Source organism: Charadrius vociferus, unplaced genomic scaffold, assembly GCF_000708025.1.
Source record: "Charadrius vociferus isolate BGI_N301 unplaced genomic scaffold, ASM70802v2 scaffold883, whole genome shotgun sequence".
In the NCBI taxonomy this organism is placed as follows: domain Eukaryota; kingdom Metazoa; phylum Chordata; class Aves; order Charadriiformes; family Charadriidae; genus Charadrius; species Charadrius vociferus.
Genome location: NW_009647740.1, coordinates 371,896 through 391,415, shown reverse-complemented (window position 1 = coordinate 391,415; position 19,520 = coordinate 371,896). Strand labels below are relative to the sequence as shown.

Below are 19,520 nucleotides of genomic sequence, written 5' to 3'. Positions count from 1 at the left end.
GGGCGGGAGGGGGCGAGCGGTGCCGCCCGGCGCTGCTCCGCCGCCGCTATCCCCGGACTGTCGCGGTCCCGCGGGGCTGTAGTTCCCTCCCGTCTGCGCGGAGACCCCGCGGTCCAGTCCCGAAAGCGCGGACTTTGCCCGCTGCAAAATGAAGACACGTGTTACGGTTTGAAGAACCCACAAGGATTTATTGTCGTTTAGACAATTATTCTCTCACCCGATGACCTCTCTCCACCCGGGAAGAGGAATCGGGGAAAAAAACAAGGAAACCCCAGGGGTTCAAATGTAAACAGATTTAATAAAATTATGCTAAATAATTAACATTAACAACACTAAAGAACCAATATTGATCCCAAGACCAATATAAAATATACAAGGATTTTACTCATCCAATTCTATCAGTAGAAGCTGTGCGCTCCCTGCGGTGACAGCAAATGTCGGACACCACCAGCGCTACGGCTTTGGGAGGAAGGGAAGGCCTCAGGGGTCTGGCGCCAGGGCAAGAAGCTCTCAGGATCGCAGCCATAATAGAAGAGCAGAAACTCCTCAGTGAACTTTCTAATGTATATTGAGTGTGACATTCATAGTATGAAATAATCCCGTTGGCCAGCTTGGGTCAAGTGCCTGAGTCTCACTGCTCCTTGTCCCCGCACCTGGCGAGCTCAAAAACACTGAGACTTTGAAAACTGCATACCATAGCTGGCTATAAAGTAAATATTTTCACAAATCCAGACACTGGAGTCTTCTAAAAATGCAGTTTTCCTGAGCATTAGAAGAGACATTACTGAAAAGTAAAATTACCAAGAAAGAAATGAATCCTGTGTTGCTCAAATCAGGACAACATGTTCATCCGGCATCGGCCCAGTGAGGCTCTGGGCAGAGTACGGCCTACTGTGTCCCTACGCACCGAGTCCTCTGACACTCTCGGCTGGGAACAGCGAGGTGTGAAGTATGTCTCCCTTACATCCACCACTGCCGTTCCTCAGGCACGTAAATTGGTGTCCCACTCCAGCCCTCACTGGTTTTTCACAGCAGCAGTTTCCTGATGTTGCTATAAACAAATGAAAGGCGGCAGAGGCACACACACAAACAGCATGAGGCAGTCAAGATGTTTTGAAACTGAGCAGAAATTGCCACGTAAGAATAACAGGCATCACTGGAGTCAGGAAGAGCAATTTCCAAATAATTAAAACAAGTACAATAAAGCCCTTAGACATTCTTGGAATTAACCCCCTAAGTATCACAAAGACTTTGACAAGTAAGATTTGTATTGGGCTTAGGGTGCATTTCCTATGCACATTAAGATTCCTTGTGCAATATAAGGCCAATTTATCCCCAACAAATGTATTTTAATCTTACATTGCTGGGCTTTAGTGTTATTAGGAGTTGCCTGGCTAATATCCCAGGCAACAGGCTGAGAACGTATATGCATGTGCGTTGTGTTTTTGAAGAAACGTTATATCCTTTTAAGTGTAAAATACCAGCGAAATTCTATCCCTTTAAGGATAAAAGCCTAGCAAACACATTTCTCTATCATGCCAACAGAGGCGGCCAAAATTCTTGAGCAGACAAGGCGAGTCATGTAAGAGATTTCCCCGTCCAAGTGAGCGAAGCCTGGCGATCCTTCAACATAAACTTCCTGTAGGAAAGGCACAAACGCAACTACAGGTAGGCTCATTTGGCAAACAGGTTGGGGAAAACCATGACACCACCGAAAACACTGGGAGAAGGGGTTGTCTTCCAGATTAAGTCAAGTGCTGTCAGAAACTGGTTTCTCAGCATAGCCTTGGTCCTTCCACGAGTTATACTGTGGATAACAGGTTTCCACAGAAATCCTGGACGGCACTGTATCCTGATAAAAAAGAGCAGAGCTGAGGACAGAAACAACCTGAACTAGAGCCACTGTCATGCTGTAAATAAGAAGTTCAGGCCCACACTGCCGGCAGCAGCTAGTCTTTGACGGCAGGGGGGGATCCTAAAAACTGAGAGCGTGCCTTGAGAGCAAAATCCTGTGGACTTTGTGGCGATCCAGCTGTACGTCTCGCAGTAGAGCCCTCTGGTGTCTTCAGCACTTCAGTGCAGTGGCTGCTCAAAAGTCACGTTTCCATTTGGTAGGAGAAGGAATGCACCACCAGGACCGAACCCCTCAGGTTATTTGTTTTTCTAACAAAATCCATTCACTTGAGTCTGTCCCTGTGCTTTCACAAAGTGCCACAATTGCTCACGCTGAGCACATGTGACAGGAGGTCAGATTCAAGGAAAGTCCAAGTTTGGGAAGTTTTGTAGCAAAGGGTTTGTTGGGCTTCAAGAAGACACAAGGTGGGCATCCGGGGAGGATGGAACAAGTGAGCCGGGTGATTTATTCACCAGCCTTTGTAAGAAATGGTGCTTCAGAGGTCAATGCCAGCCCTAGGCTAGTTGTTGACCTCTGAAGCATTGTTTTTAGGCGACAGCATTAACCACACATTGAGATGAGCAGGAGAAATGAGAAGTGGACAATTGTCTCAGGCTGTGTGCAGACTCAGGCATTCATACTACTGACTCAGAGCTAGTTTCTACTTCAAAAGATGTTGGGTTTATTTTTGTTTTAATTTGGAAAGCAAAATATTGGGCTTTACTAGAGATTTTATAGTCCCAGCGAGATGTACATCACTTCACACATGGTGGTTTGATTCCCGGTCACGCTACCAGTTCAGAAGATGTTGCGACACTTGGACACAGCAAAGGCTTGTCAGCAGCACCGGGCTGGGTTAAACTTTCAAAAGGATCAGGGAGAGCTTCTGACTCACATCTTCAGAAGAATAATTACGTTCTCATTGAAAGGGCTGGAAGTTCGGATCTGTGCAGAGTGGCCATTCAGGATCTCTGGTGATCTTCTATGCCTGAAGGATCTCACCTTGCCTGAGTGCGGATACCTTGGCTGCTGCATCCCAAAGTGAGCTTCAGCGTGATTTGGAAGGACATCTGAAAGCGCTCCTGAGACAGAGTGACTTCGTTCTTGAAACCGCCCTGGGAAAAGACGGGATCAAACAGTTTGGAGGGAAACACACCCTGGCAACAAGTCCAGTGCCTGCATGGGGTGAGCTCTGGAGACAGTCCTCAGCTTTAATCTGGAAAGGGCACCACACCTCTGCTGCCCTGGGCTGAAAGGCAGGTGTCTGCAGCTGTATTCCGCTCCACTGGGGTCCTTTGCCTATTAGACATAAACAATCCACTGCAGAAAACAAAGTCCCTTTGTGTGGCAAAGACTGGGGGTGGGGAAACAATTTTCAGCTTGTTGGAGACGTGGACATCAATTACACTGACAGAGAATTCAGACAGGGACTGATTAAGTACCATTCCAGGATGATAAGTGCCAGCAAAAACTCCGAAAGAGGGAAATTGAACCACATTTTAAAAAGGTGCTCAGGGCAAATTTAAGTGAATGGGAAGTTGGAGTTTGCATGGGGAGAACAGTAAGTGCGCAATTATTTCCTTCCCCACCCAGTCAGCTGCTGGCAAACGCACCTTCTGGAGAGCTGTAGGGGAAAACAAGACAGCAAACAGGCTGCCGGACAGGACAGGAACATACCGAGGATCAGGCCACTCAATGCAATTTCTGTATTCCAAATTCAATGTGCTGCGCTGCAATAGCAGCTCAGACCGAAAGCAGCACTCGCAGGATCTCCCGGTGCCATCTCCCACTGCTAGGAACAAGCCGGGAGCCTTACCAGGACCTTGCTTGTATTGGTGGGGAAGATGGAGTGCTAATGTTTCTAATCACAGGGGGTTAATTTACAATGCAAGGCTGTAATCTTGTACCTGTAAAGCAGGTGTGAAATGCACATCGCTGGCAGAGGAGCCCTTGGGGTGCAGCGTGTGTACAGTCTGCAGCAAAGGCACCGCCCGTCAAAGAAGGAACGGAGCGCTGGCACCAGGCAGCATCGTCCCTGCAGGGCCACTGGGCGACTGCTGCCAACGTGTTTAGCCAAGCAAGCTTAGGGAGACGGCTCTGGTGTTGCTCCTCAAAGGCGTACAACACGGAAAGGAGTGGGGATGAATGACGCAATGAGGCCACCGGCTTGCAGCTGGAAGGGAGGCACTGATGGTGTCTCCTGCGTGAGTGGGAGGGAAGGAGACACGGCCGCAGCACCTACTTTTTCCCCAGTCAGCTCCATCCTGCTGATTTCAGCAATTAGCTGCATTAGGACCCCCGGCAAGGACTCAGCAGGAGCTATTGCCCCATGGAGAGACAAGGTTCAGCCGATCAGCTGCTCTTCTTGCGGACATTAAGGAGCAAGGCTGCCCCTGACTTTCAGCCGACTATTGCTTAGCCAGGAGCAGCCAGCCGGCTGTATTCATCTGCTGTGCAAAAGCAGCAGCTCCTACTTCCCACTGTGCTCAAAACCCTCCTACACTTTGTTCCTGCAGTCCACATGCCCCCGTGAGCTGAGCAGAGGTCCATTAGAGATGTGCAGACTCGTGCGCAGCACGGATGGGAGCAGTTATGCGGGATCTCTCAGAAGCCACTAACTGGGGACACTCAGAGAAACTGTGAGCCAAAACCAAATCGCACCGCATATAATGAAGCTGTGGAGCCCATGGCCATGGTACGTTTTGGAAGCCAAGAGCATAAATGGTTTCAGAAAGGGAGCTGACAAATTCCTGGAGGCTAAGGCCACTGGTAACTATTAAACACAATGATGCGCATGCAATCTTCATCTCAGAAAGTTTCCCAACAGCTGTTTGCCAGAAGCGAGGAGGTTATGCCAGGGGGAAGGAGTACTTCGTAATCGCTCAATTCCTCATGGGTCTGTCGTTGGCAGCTGTACGAGATGAGATACTGCGCTGCAGAGATGGGACCGGAGCCCCCAAGGCAGTCCTTGGGTTTAAGCCCTTACTCCCACACCAGCCAAGAGTGTTACCACCAGTTCTCAAGTGCAGTTTGGTTCAGAGGTCCACACAGTGAACGCAGCAGTACGTGCTGTCTTTACAAGATGTTGGATCTCGTCCTTTGTTCTAAGGGTCACCTGCAACGTCTACATGAACACTGTGATAGGTTTTAATCTCATCTCTTCTTAAAACCATCCCTGATGAAGACTCTACAACATCCCTGGATGGTCTGAGTCCAAATAATCTTACTGCTTGAAACAGCCTTCCTAACATCTAACCCAACCTTTTATTTGCTACAAGTGTGAAAAATAAAAAGATGCTCCCAAACCTTCTTAGTGGACCGGACTGGCTACCTCTGTCTCATTTTATCTTGGGCAGTACTAAAAGCTTACAGACCCAAGCAGAATATATATGTCGTTATCCCCCAGCCGGCCGATGTAGGTGCTTCTCAATTCACTATACCACTCCCAAAAAGCAGAACACTGTTTGCATGCTTTGTGTGCAATAAGATTATACATACATACTACATTTTGATGAGAACCAGAAGAAACAGGAATAGCAGGCTTCCCAGAGAACGGCAACAAGGAAAGACTGTTCAGCCAGTGGTATTTTCCATTCCCACCCAAGACACAGCAAACCCGCGTAACAGATATATGGCTGTATGAGAAAACAATGTAAAGGTGAAATCTAAAGTGACAAACGTGCTTGAGATCAGCAGTGGCTGTCGAGTTAGCCAGCCCTTCGCCTGGGAGGATGTCCGGCATAAAAATTGTTTAAGCGACTCTACCGTTTTAAGTAATTGCTTCTCCCTGTCTGTCCACCACCCCTGAAATCCTCTTCCTACTTGCTAGCTCAGGAACGACAGTTTTGTCTCCTCAAGGAGTGGAGTGCTCAGAAACTTGTTGGCTGTTTGCAGGGGCTCAGCCCCACAGTTAATCAACTCTGCTTGTGGCATCCTGATGCTGCGAGGAGGTGACAAGCTGGGTCTGGCGCTCACTTGGACCCCGGTGCGCTACGCAGTGCATCTGATCTCTCCTGGGGTGTTGTGTTCATTAGTCCTTGTTTGCAATTTAAAAGTCAGTCCTGATTTTAAAAGAAAATAAGAATTTTGTGAGGTTTTAGATGTGATTCTTCATGGTACTGTCATTCACACGTAGTCTTACATGCAATTTTTCACTTGGTACCACACCATCTCATGGGTGGGCAGCGAAACGAGGAGCCCCGGGCTGTGGGTCAGTCCGTGCCATCTCAGGGCAGGAGCAGCGCTTCCATCACCGCCCTCCAACCTAGTTCCAGGAGAGGGGGCTTTGCACACAGGTTCCCAACCTCACTCCTTTCTTGTTTAAGCAGGCAAGGATTTTTTTCCCCTTCTCCCTGCAATAATCGTGGCAGGCATTAGTGAGCCGCCGGCCTATGCAATTACAAAGCATAATTAAGATAAGAGACTAATACAATTCCCTGATATTAAGTAAGAACTTTCTATTTGTAGGCAAACCACTAGAAAAGCACACAAAAGAAGTAATTACAATATGAAGGGTTTTTTTTTCTTCCAATAATTCATCCCTTAAAAATAAGAAAACAAAAACTTTTGGCACAAGATAACATTTAAGGAACTCAACACTATTGAGCCATTCCCTTTCCTTTGTCCTAGCACTTGCAACTTCTTTTGCATGTTTTCCTCGCAGTTCCCTTCAAAAACGGATGAAAGCTCCATTTTTTTTTAACATTACAGCATTCTGTTCATTCCGTGACTGACCAAAAGTATTGCTGAAATGCCCATAAATAAATTAGCAAAAAAACCCTCCAACCAACTTGCCTCAAAACTAATAAAAGCTAACTTCAGTAAAACTCATATTGCTGTCAGCCTTTTTCCGCAAGAGATATTACATCACGGCACTCTACCAGGTTCAACAACAAACTGTATCTTGATACATGGGAGAGATACGGGAGCATTCTTGCTAGAAGTTTACAGTTAAAAAAAATAAAAATTAAATTGTAAATATAGCAACATATAATACAAACCTTTTTTTTTTTTTTAAGATTAACAGTAGAGAACATAGGGTGATAAGAACTGACATTTCCCAACGCCATCACGAGGTGCATTTCATCACCTGTTTCATCATCCTGTGGGGCCCCAACGTGGCGCAGCGCAGTCCAGCGTAGGTACCCTGGTGACTCGGAAATGGAGGGTACAGCAAGACGGAAAGGGAAAGGCCAGCTATCTGCTTTGGGGAATGCTGTTGCATGAGGTTATGATCAGTTTAATAAAATCAAGGGCTCGCCCCACAAGGGCAGTGGGCTCCACACGGGAGCAGACATCTCCTGCTAACTGGCTGCGGCTTTTGAATCGAGTCACTGGCTTTTCAGAAATTGGAAAGTTATTCTGGACCTCTGATTTCACACATGGTGAAGGTGTGAGCAAATCATAAAGTATTTGTGGGAAATCTCTCCCTCTAATCGACCCATAATCCCTGCTTTCTCCCCCCTCTCCCCCCTTTTCCCTCCCATTGCTGGGAGTAGACAAATTATTTATGGTCTGCACAGGGATTGTGCTTTATCCACTTTATCCAGCCAGCGACCTACTGAAGTTCCATGTACTCGAAGAAATACGAGCTACCAAAATGCCTCTTCCAATTTTTGTAATTTCAAGTATTTCTTGCATTTACATATGCCAAAAGGCTTGGGAAGCAAGCACTGCAGAAGCAGGGGGAAAGTCTGGGAGCCGTTTCTGCTTCACATCACAAACTCTCAAATGCCCTGTACCTAATTTAGAAACCTGCCAAAACACCTTTCCAAACAAACAACTTTTTCTCCTTTCAGAGGCCCCTGTTGGATACCTTGATATACGTTGATGCCAGGCATACGCTGATGTCAGCTGCAAAGGGAAAAATAACATTTCCAGTACCCGAAGCAGAGGTTGGGAAGGGCTCACACTTGGCAGCTGCTGGATGCTGAAACGGGAGACTGTAAATACAGGACAGGAGTCCACTCTGGGCCTGGGAGGAGGTGTGGGTTAATCACATACACAGTTTTATCCTGTAGTTACAAGGACTGTGGAAGGGAAGAGCTAATGACACACTTAGCCCATGCTCCTGCCCCCTGTGGGCAGGGCTTGTGTGCAGGAACGTGCCCATAAGTAGCTGTCAAACATATGCTGCAAACACAGCACAAGCCAGGTGGGGCCCAGTTTGTAAGCGTGGATAGTTTAGGACCTATTGAAGACTAACTTTCTGATTTTTTTTTTTTTTTTTTTTTTACTAAGTTGAAGGCAATGAGATAAGCTTTCCACAGATTCTGAATGTGCAAAGTCTGTTGCCCTCAAGCGCAGAAGCTTTGTGGTGATAGTGACAGCCCACCGCCTTCATCTGGCTTCAGATCTTAATTTCAGCCTAATGTTAGGAAACGCCCGTATTCTCGCACCTCATCAGGGAGCTGCTGTGGATGGGCTGGGAGGGATGGAGTTGTCGCAGGTGGCTGTGCTGGGCTGCCAAATCCCCTTGGACTGGGTGAGAGAAGGGGGTGAGGAAGGACAGGATCGATTCCCTTGGGCCACCAGAGGAAGCGGCTGCAGGAGAGGTGAAAATGCAGTGAGTTGGTGGAAAAAGGAGCTGCCAGGGCAGATATCCCAGACACCAGTGAGGCTCCAGTGAAATCTCAGTGATGGGAATTCCCAAAGAGAAAAGACAACTGGGAGAGGGAAGACGCAGATGCTTCCCTTTTGCACCCACGTCCACACAGTCATTGCAGTGACCAAAGGAAAGAGCAATAGTTTTTTTGGGAAAACCACACAGTCTGTATCCTTCAGCAGCCATGTGCTCTTGGGGAGATACCCCCTCCTGGGCTGTGGGTCTCCGGGGTGGGTGCTGATCCTGGAGCCACAGGGGGCTGACCCTGCACAGTCCTACCTGAGTGGAAAAGAGAGGGCTCATTTTAGCAGCGTGGCCAGGATGCACGAGCCAGAGCCTTTCAGGGACCTGGATCCTCTCCCTAGTCCCATCACTGCTGTGGTGCTCGTGGACCTGGACAACTCACTTTGTGTCTCTGTGCCTTTATTTTCCAGCTGTAAAATAGAGATAATTATATTGACCTCCTTCATAAAATGCCTTGCAAATGCTAGACAACAGCTAAGTACTATCATGATTATTGTATAAAATAATCCATTATAGCCTCTGGATGCTGGAGAAGAAATGAATGATGGCTGGAGTCCACATAAACACTGTGTTAGATCAATGCAGGCACTATTACAATGTTGATCTGGTCTCCTAGTGCATGTTCCCACAAATCCACATGGGGATGAAAAATCCAAACATATCTCTTGGCTGACAACTGACTGAAGCTATGTTACAGGGAGGTAGAAAAATCTAACCCCATTGCACAAACCAAACTACATAGTTCCTGCTTTGATCACAGAGGAAGAAAGTTTTTTTGGCTGAGTTTTCTGCATATGAAGAGAATTGTTTTCAGTTTGTTTTGGGCGTTATTTTTGCAGATGAGCCATCTGAGTTTGATATGAAGAAGGCACCCTACCAGTGCATCTAAATGTTTAACACTCTGTCAAAGTGCAGCACTCATCAGCTTTAAAAATTAAAAACTGTCTGGGAACAAAAGCACTGTACCATTTGCTGACAATGGGAAAGAAAAATCCCAAACTAACCTCCGTGCAAGCTCAAATGAACTAACACCTCCTGTACTCCATTGAGCAAAGAGGTAAACTGAAGAAAGAATTCAAGGTTTTTCTAGGAAAGGTTAAGAAGAAACCAGCCTAATCCTACGCTCTGCTAAAAGCCAGCCCAAAGCCACTTGCTACTTTGTGGTTGAGAAATCATCTGCTTCCTGCTCTCACCCTACACCCTGGTCATCACCAGACAACGCCAATTAAAGCCTTAGAGGAGCTACCCACAAAAGCAAAACACACTTACAATAGTCAAACGGAAATGCATCGATTTCATTCTTACAATGCCACAACCCGTGCATTTTTAACAAGGGTGTGCAACAGAAGTGCTTTATCTGCTGGTGTGCAGAGAGCAGTTATGTGCTGCAGACTTGCCCCAGGCGGTGGGTACCAGCCTCTGCCACGGGTACCAGCATCTGCTGTGGGTACCAGCATCCGTGGTGGCCCCACACCACCCAGCTCCCATCCCAGCAGCCACAGAGCTGCAGGGTGGTAGGCACTACTCTACCTTTTCCAAAGTCCTACAGCGAGGAAGGAGAGGAATAGGTTTATACAGATGTTTTCTTCTAAAAAGAGATCAGTGGAGAAACTGGCTCCACAGCCTCCACAGTCACAGGACACTGCGTTCACTGCACAGCACCGCTGGCTCGGGTGTCCGGATGAACATTTAGGAGATGGACTCCCTGCGGTCACCATCTGCACAGTAAATCCATGGTAGCCTCACCGAGCACAGCAAGGTCGGCATGGTAGCTGTCTTCAAGGACAAGCTCAACAGGGTTCACGCGACATTTCACTTCAGGGAACACACACAGCTTACCCCAGGCTGGTTCCTAAGCACCAAGGTGGCTACTACAGTCCATCCTAGGGCATTTCAGCTGCTGTATACGACTTTTGCAGAGCTGCAGAGCACAGCACCTAAGTAATCTCCTAACTAGGGGCAGAAGGCTTCATTTTAACACGATACCTTCGTTGTACACTACATTTCTCGAGGAGACCTGCGGCTTCCTGATACATTCTCATCCTATGAAGGAAAAATACCCCAATGACATACCAGCAGATAGAAAGACTACGTATCTCAGTGAGACTTTTGACTACAATAACCCATCACCTCATATAAAACAGCATATAGCCTAATCATCCCCCAGGGGGGGCACGCAAAAGTCCAGGATTCACATTTTCAGCCACATAGCCCAAAATCAGAGGCCCAGCCTGAGATTTCGTTAAAGATTTCTTTTTCCTCTCAGGCCTCACATATTCCCCTTGGTCTCAGCTGCTACTTTAAAAAGCCAGTTCAGCCAAGGGGTGGGGTGGGGGGGAACCTATGTGCAGTACTGGACAGGTAAAATCTGCCAAAAAAAAAAATATTGGGATGCTTTTTCTGCCTATATCCAAGCATCTCTACCCAGCGAAGGCACTGAGTTCCTGCTCAGGGTGTGTAGAACTCATTTATATAGTGAAACACTTCTTCTGCCATAGTCCAGGTTTCTTATTTGAAAAAGAGATGACATTTATTCAGTTGGTAAAATAATCCGGCAGCACATATTGTGCCCCTCTCACAGCTTCTGGAAGAAAACCCAATATACACATTCTTACTGATATAAAAGCTTTTCTGCAGTCACTGGCAAAAGTATTTGGAAAGTGTTTCAAAATACCCATATCAGCAAGATCCATATGCCTGATTTTGGTTTGCCTGGCTCAGACTGTAGAAAGCAGCCATCGTGTAAAGGAATGGTAAAAAGGCCTTTAGTTACATGTTAGAAAACAAAGTGATTGCAACAAGATTTTAAAGTGGCTTCACTAATGGGAACCAGGCGGCTAATGTCAGTCCTTTCAGCTGTTTGACAATACCTAAACCAAGAAAGTTAGATCCAAAGGCAAATAAAACAGCCTATGCTTCACACATCCACCCACAGGCACAGAAAATCTTCTGTTCCCTTGGGAGATTGATCCCCAGCCTGGTAATCCGCAGCCATGCTGGGTCACCAGCTGCACCGCAAATGGGACCAGAGAGCTGAGCTGGTGGGAAAAGTAACTGGGAGAAAGCAAAAAGGGGAAGGGGGAAGGCGTGACCTCCGCTCTGTGAGACAGTTCAGTGCTGGGACAGCCCTATGTGTGGACATGGCCAGCCTTGGAGAAGGGTGGAGAAACACTGAAGGCACAAACCTGCACGGTCAGAAACAATGTTCAGAGCCACAGCCTCGGCACAGCCACTTCTTGCAAAGCCATAGCCAGAGCGCAAGTGCTTCTTGCAAAGCCATCACCTCAGTACAGCTACTTTTTATCTCTCCTTTGGTTTTCCAAGGACAGGCTAGATCATGGTTGGAGACTGGAAAAGTGCATTCATGGTCAACATCAGACATTCACCGAGCTTCATGGCCATCCGCTTCAGATCCTACTGTTACATACACGCAAGGGGCCACATTGCTGATGCAAAAATTCTCTCTCCGTAATCACTTAATCCCAGCTGTTCCACAGCAGCAATTTTTTCATGAAGAGGTACTCTTGCCATACTGGCTTGAAGCATGAGAGTGTTTAATTGAATATCTGATTTCTGGCAGCGGCTGATCTTGGCGTCTTCCAAAGAAATCTTAAATATGCTCTGTGACACATGCTACTGGGCAGCAATATGTTGCGGAGAAAGATTTTATTTCAAAGATGACTAGGGTTTAACATGTTTGCGAGTAGATAGGATAAACAGTGTAATTGAGCATCTGTTTTTTCTATGCAAGTGCCTCGACCTGACATTTCCAAAATTTAAACGCTCTAAGCACTGACCTTGGGGCAGCTAGGAAGAGCTAGGTTTTTTTACAATTTTCTCAGCATCAAAAATCTTTTGGCTGGTGCCTCTAAAAATGAATGCACATGGAAACCTAGAGGCAAATAGTTTAACAAATTTGAAAAGTGGCTAAGTAACCTCCCTTCACCGTGGTAATGCCACAGAATTGTTTCTGGTTTTGTGAGATGAACTGGAATATTTTTAAGTCACATCCTTTGTTGAGGCTTTGCCCCTTCTTGAGTTTGTATTAAGGCAGCGAGTACTCAGTAAGTCTTTCCTCATTGCCCACTGTTTGATATCTTCCTACCCTAATTATAGATTTTACAGACTCTGATTTTCATCTTCTACCAAATTCTACAGCACATTTTGTCTGATATACAAATACATATATCTCTCTCTCCCATTTTTGCATTATCCTTCTCATGAGGAAACCAAGATAAATGCCATATTCAAAGCAGTGCTGATTTTCCAAGTAGTATCAGGTTTCTCCCCCCGTACTGTGACCAAGGGATTTGTTTGCTTTTTGCTTTAACACAACTGCACATTGGGTTTCCACCACTGATATACCTGCGTTCTTCCCGGGAGGCTGCCACTAATTCCATCACAGCCACATGAGAGAGCAGTGAATATCATTCCTGACAGGGTTATTACTTTGTACTTCAGATGCTGAAACATTTAGAGAAATTATTCCAATCTCAGTGTTTATTCATATGGTATGATATTACTGTTCACCTTTACTTACTTTGCTTCCACAAGCAACACCACGTTCTGCCATTAATCCTGTGTGACAGGGCTGCTCTGCTGCCCATGTTGATAGCATCTGTATGAAAGGAGGAACAGATGATCAAACCACACACAACTCAACTCCAGGGCTGAAATTAAGAATAGTCCTCCCAATGAAATGATAAAGGTTTGGCAAGAGTTGACATTTTAATAATGTACCGCTGATAAGACAAAAATCCCACAGAAGCTTCTCAGTTCAAGAGTATACGGAGGAATGCTGAAAGTCAAAATACACCGCTTTTTTAGGGCATCCATAAAGGACCCAGCTGCTGAGAGCTGAGGTACAAATGAAGAACTTTTTCTGCCTAAACGCTTTTCAGTTTAGCAAGTTCTGCCTCCAACTTACTTAGATGTGGTAGACAACCTGAACAGGCCAAGTAATTGGTTTTCAGTTTGATGCCAGTTCTAAAAAAAAAAAAAACTAAAAATTGTGGGTGAAGCAAACATTTTGTTCAGTCTGAATATATTGGCTTTGAGCCTTTAAAACTTCCAAACTGAACCTGAAGGATCTTGAAATAAAGTTGTAGCAAATCAGAAGATGTTGAAACGAATGGTTCAGCTGCTTTGAAGTTTGGGTGCTTGTTTCTCCCCCCTTTTGTGCATATGAACAATTTGACTAAGCTGACATTTCAGTCTCCAAAGCGACATTTTCTTTCAAAGAAAACTTTTGGCCAACAAATTGTCATCTCTCTGTGTAGCAAGCAGATACAAAGAGAAAGCTCTCAAATTTGTATCCCTTTGAGCAGCTCCAACACATCCTCAGAAGTAAAAATGAGATGTGAAACCCAAAATCTGTCACTTCAGTCGAACTGAAGTACCTATAGCCAAAGTAAAGTAATGAAGACAGCTTTGGGCTTACAGTAACTTCTGAGTCCTGGCATCCACTTGCTAAGATGAGGTGGAAAACCACCACGCTCCAGAAGGTAAATTCAATATAAAGATTCTTAAAGATTAACTCATATAGAATCACAGAACGGTTTAGGTTGGAAGGGACGTTGAAGATCATCGAGTTCCAACCCCCCTGCCATAGACAGGGACACTCCACACTAGACCAGGTTGCTCAAAGCCCCATCCAGCCTGGCCTTGAACACCTTCAGGGATGGGGCCTCAACAACTTCTCTGGGCAACCTGTTCCAGTGCCTTACCACCCTCAGAGTGAAAAATTTCTCCCTAATATCTAATCTAAATCTACCTTCTTCCAGTTTGAAGCCATTCCCCCTTGTCCTGTCACTACATGCCCTCGTAAAAAGTCCCTCCCCAGCTTTCCTGTAGGCCCCCTTTAGGTACTGGAAGGCTGCAATAAGGTCTCCCTGGAATCTTCTCTTCTCCAGGCTGAACAACCTCAACTCTCTCAGCCTGTCATATAGATCCTCCCTCCTGGGGAAGAAGCTTCCTGTTGTGAAGTCCTCAGTGAAGAGGACTTGTGCCAAGCTGGGCAGAACAACTCCTGTTGTAAACACCATCACCACCCCATCCTGTCCTCCTCTGCACAGTGCCCTGTATCTCCCAGGAGAGCTGGAGGTGCAGGGACAGGCTAGTGCAGCCATCCCCCTTGCTGAGGAATGAGAAAATCAGGAAAGTCCCCGACAGGGAGAGCACCCTCAAGTCCCACATAACTGTAGGGACCATGTGCCTCCTGGCCAGATGTGGGCAGAGGTGAGATGCAGCTCTGGGTAGGCACACTGCTGCTCAGTGCACCCCGAATAGCTCTTCCACTGCTGCTGCGCTTCACCGGTGACATCCACTGCAGCACCCGTCTCAAATGGAACAGGCCTGAAAGCAGCCAAGTGGCTCTATTTAAAACTAAAGAGGAAAGTGCAAAGCTTTGAAGTCAGAAGGCATATAATGAATTCAGCAAAACTTCGTATTTCAAAGCCGGTTCTATTTGCAGAAGCCATCTGCCCAGAGAAAAGCTCGAACATGCACCTCTGATAGGAGTCAAAAGAGTTGAGGGAAACAGATCTCATTGAGGATGTTTCACATCATCCGTTCCCACAATATCTGAAATGTCACTTTGTAGTGGAGCAGCTTCCATCCTTATATCAATTACAACGTTTACATCCAGCTCCCCCGGGGTTGCTGGCATTTGAAGCAACTGTCCAGTCCAGTAGCTCCCAGCAATTTCTAATGAGATATGCCAATAAGACATCACTGCTTGTCCCTCCTAATGATAACTATAAGCTCTCTGGAGCTTTCCCTTAAGCCACTATCTTACTTATCCCTTTATTGAGGATTATTGATCTTCCTCTCTCCCCTTGCCAGCACTCAGCTTTTAAGGCACAAATCCAGCAATGGCTCCATCCAGGAGGACAAGGGGTAGTGCGATGTGCAGCCCTTTCGCAGGAAAGGACCACAGCCCATGAGCCAGGTTATCATTGCGAGCAGCAAATGCAAACCCACCCCTTGGGCAGAACCAGCAACAGAGGGAAGCTTCTCCCAAGCATCACTTCCCCAGAGCACCCATCAGCTGTACCGGTTTGCAGCACGCAACTAGGGCTTACATTTCTGCAGCAAGGCAAAAAAAATACACCGTGTAAAGCTTGGAACAAGTCTATTTAAGAATTCCCTCTGATATCACTAGTCTTTCATATAGCCTGTAAGAGCCATTAAAATTCTCTCTGATAACTGGCTTCCCGAGAGCATGAGAGCCAGGCGAGACCACACCAGCCACAGACACTACCAATATTTCTCCTGGCTTAAAACAGACCCTAAAATAAGCCTGGAAGTCATCTGTGAGACCAGCCGATGTCATAGACTTTGAAGATTCATCTGTACATCACAAGGAAATGGAGAAAAGCAGAGGTCATTCCCGTGGGAAAAGGATGAAAACCATCACCAGAAGCTCACATCAGCCAGAAGCCGGGGCAGCCGTAGGGAGGTTGGCCACAGCCACTGGCCCTAGCAGAGCCTGGAGCTGTGTGAACGTCGACTGTCTGCGGGCAGTGTTTCCCCAGGTCTCTCCCCAGTGCTTTGCTGGTGTTTGCAGACCTGGTGGGATCATCGCTGTCTTTGAGAGTGGACAGTGACCCTAATGGAGGCAAAAGTTATCGAGGAGAAGAGGGAGGGTATAAACAGGCAGAGAGAGACAGATAACATGACTGTGTAAGCCTTGTTTTATTAGAAATCAGCTTTAAACCAGTTTCCTCTTATTCCTGGAATCCTGGCTTTCGTGTAACATTCGCTGGATACAGCCCACTGCAAATATGTACAGTTCTCACTGCTATAGCATCTCACCTCGTCACAATCTTTAATGTATTTTGCTTTAAGACATTCCTGTCAAATAATGATTTCTTCATCCATGATGGTTTGGTTAAGAAGTACCAGCCTTTTGCTCACCTGCACTCACATTTATGCCTGTGGCATCAGGTGGGAAACCAGTCCCAGCGCCCTGCTGCAGCATGTCACAGAGCCCTTCTAGGAAAGGTTCTGTAGCCCAAGGAGGAAGGAAAGTGCAATATTTTTCCTTGATGGCCTCGAAACAGAAGCTTTTATCTTCTGCAGTTTTGTCAGCCCAAGAGATTGATTGTTTTTCTGTGCCTGTAGCTGTGAACGAGTGTGGGGATAGAGATGCTCCTAGCTGTGACAACAATTCAGAGGGGTGCGCCAGAGCCCTGAGCCACACAGATAACGTGCAGAGGTCCAAGGCATGTTTATAACCCCACAATTGAAATCAGGCTGCAGGCACTCGTATACAGTCCCACCTCTGATCTTACTGTGACTCCAGGAGAGGGAGAAACTCCAGGCTTTTATGCAACTGCTCTGATTTCAGTCAGGCTCTGTCTGCACAAAGCTCTTCTTGGGTAAGGTCCTTGTCAGTGCCTGCACACCCAGAGGAGTGCATCTTCTGAGTCGACTTACTAGTGGTCTTAGAATAGCTGCTGTAAAGGAAAGAGCAGACTCACTCTGTGACAACTCTAATAATTAAAAATATTTTTTTTAAAAAAATTGATATTCACAGAAAGAAATTCAAACCGGAGCCTTACATTAACACTGCCTGATTTAACACAGCATCCTAACAGGATTCCAGACCCCACCTGAGCCATGTGGCACCTTCTCCAGCTGGTGTCTGCCAGGACAAACTCGTACAGGTACAATCCCCCCTAAAATGCTGAGGATCAGCTGCTTCTCACTGCCACACAATCTCCATGTCCGTCCTGCTGGAGCACCTCCCAGGAGCTGGTAGAAAACTTGCTCTATTGCTTCTGATGCCTAGTGCTAATTGCAAACAGAGGAGGCTGCTTAACACAGTGTAATCCTGTCCCTTTTAACTTCTGCTTTTTGGACAGTGCAATTTCTTTCTTCTTGGTTTTACTTTTCTAGGGGCTAATTTATTATCTGGACACCTTCTCTCAGCAGGTTACCTCCTTCCCACTTTCAGCCCAGCTGCCGTCTTCAGAGGCTCCGGGCAGCCAGATGGACTGAGGGATGCACACGTCGATTCATTGGCACTGCTTTTCGTGAAGGGTAAGAGAAGGATATGGCCAATTCCAGTGGCTGGTTTTGTCTACCTTTTCTTTTTAAAATGGCAATATCACACATACTATGGGGTTATTCCAAACCGAGCATTTTTTGCTTTTTCTTTCTCAGTTACAAAGCGAGTTGTCTGGCGGAGCAAGTTGCTCCATAAGTTGTCATTACTAGTGGTTAGTGCATTGCTGGGTTTTAATGCATAGAGGTGGGCACTGGACATTATCTAGAAATAGATGCTTTTTGGCCCCCAAAGACTATATGGCAGGAAGGGAGAGGGAACAGGAGCACCAAAAGCTGAAGCAATTTCTGAAGGTGGACAACAGCCGCAACACCCTTTTCCCACTATGGAGTCCAAAATGTTGGATTTGGAATCCAGGGCACTTGCTCCCAAGACTTTTTAAGCATATACACCAAGGAGCCAAGCAAGTAAAACAACAGCCGCCAAATTATTTGCATTCCAGCAATATACAACTGAAGTGCTAATACCTACCAGCTGTACCTACGTGTCAGCTTTTTGAAACTAAGGTAATTTCTTTGTTCTACCAAGAGGAGGAAAAGAAGGTCAGCAAAGACACGCTTAGTCCTGGCTCTGCACTGATAAGAGGGCTCGTGCAGGCTCTTCATTCTTCCTTGCTTCAGGAGGTCTGAGAAAGCAGGAGCTGGGCTCTGCTTCAGCACAGCCCGGCATTAAAACGGCATTCTTCGAAAAGCGCCTGCGATAAAATAGCATCTTCTTACTAAGAAGTGCTCCCAGCAAGGATCAGGGTCATAGCTGCTGATTTTAATGACAGAAAATGAGCTTGTGCCATATTACTTGTGCTATCATTGCAGAGCTAACTTGGCCAAGAGATAATTAATGGAAGATGTGTGGTTGAGTCCCCTGTGCTGCTCTGAAAGTCTCGGGCTGTAATTGGTACCACTGGCTCTTGTAAAATAAACTGTACTCCTGATCCAGCCCAGAAATCAAAACATGGTGCTCTGAAATCAACATTTTACTTTAGGAAGTGGCCTTCTGATAAAGTGATTTTAAACCTCAGAGTCTTCAGGGCAAGCTTCTGGCTTCCAGTGCTGTTACTCTCCTCAATGTTGTGCTATATACTCTCTGATTTCCCTGCCACGGCTCCATGCTGTATGTAGCCGGTGACTCTTGATGACGCATTTTGATGTATTCAGCACAACCACACACTAGCATGAACCAGAGATCACCATATTTCTGGCTGTGGAGCTAGAGTAAACATGGACCTGTGCCCAGACAGTGTTGGCGGTGGCTGGAAAACCAAGACTGAGAGTCTAACAAGAGAACTGGGAAAAAATCTGTTCCACTGAAAACATGGTGCTGGAGCAAATCTGTCATCATTCAGTGTACTGAGGGTTTCAGGCAGCCCAGTTTTGATGTCAGGAGCAGGCACCGCTGTTCCCATTTCCCTGGCTCCTTCCCACTCTTCACAGTCACTCAGGAGCCATTTCCCCATATCCTAATTATGCACACGTATCAGGCAGAGCTGATAACGAAGGAGAGGAGGGTCTGATAGCTGAGTGGTTCTGCTGCAGGCTCCCTGTGTGGCCTCATCATGCCGTGGCTCAGTTTCTCCCCATAAAATAACTAACAGCACTTCCTTACCTCCCGGGTGGGTCGGGAGGATAAAAACGGCGACAGCCACAAAGTGCAAAGTTATTACAACCATCCGTCCAGAGAGACTGTCAGCTTTAGCACGTAGGCTGCTATCAGACGTGGTGCTGAGAGCATTCCCAGCGGCTGCCCTGTTGGATGGAGCACGCAATGCGCTCCTCTGGCATAGGTACCTCTAGGCTTGGAGGGTGGAACAAACTATTTTCTGCCTCAGAGGGACAAAGTAAATCTCTTCTACCAGGTTTCTCCTTTTCTTCCAGGAGAAGGTGGCAAAGGAAAACTCTGCCACCCTGGACACACTAGGGGAAATGGAGCAG

At 46.6% G+C, this 19,520-nt stretch overlaps 1 protein-coding gene across 1 annotated transcript in view; it reads right to left on the bottom strand.

The window, feature by feature from the left end:
- Positions 1-19,258, bottom strand: part of BTBD11 (BTB (POZ) domain containing 11) — a 196,180-nt gene extending 176,922 nt beyond the window's left edge. The window contains exon 1 of the mRNA XM_009881989.1: positions 19,195-19,258. Within this exon, the coding sequence (XP_009880291.1) occupies positions 19,195-19,258 (64 nt within the window). The remainder of the gene's footprint in view (positions 1-19,194) is intronic.
- Between the last annotated feature and the right edge of the window lie 262 nt (positions 19,259-19,520).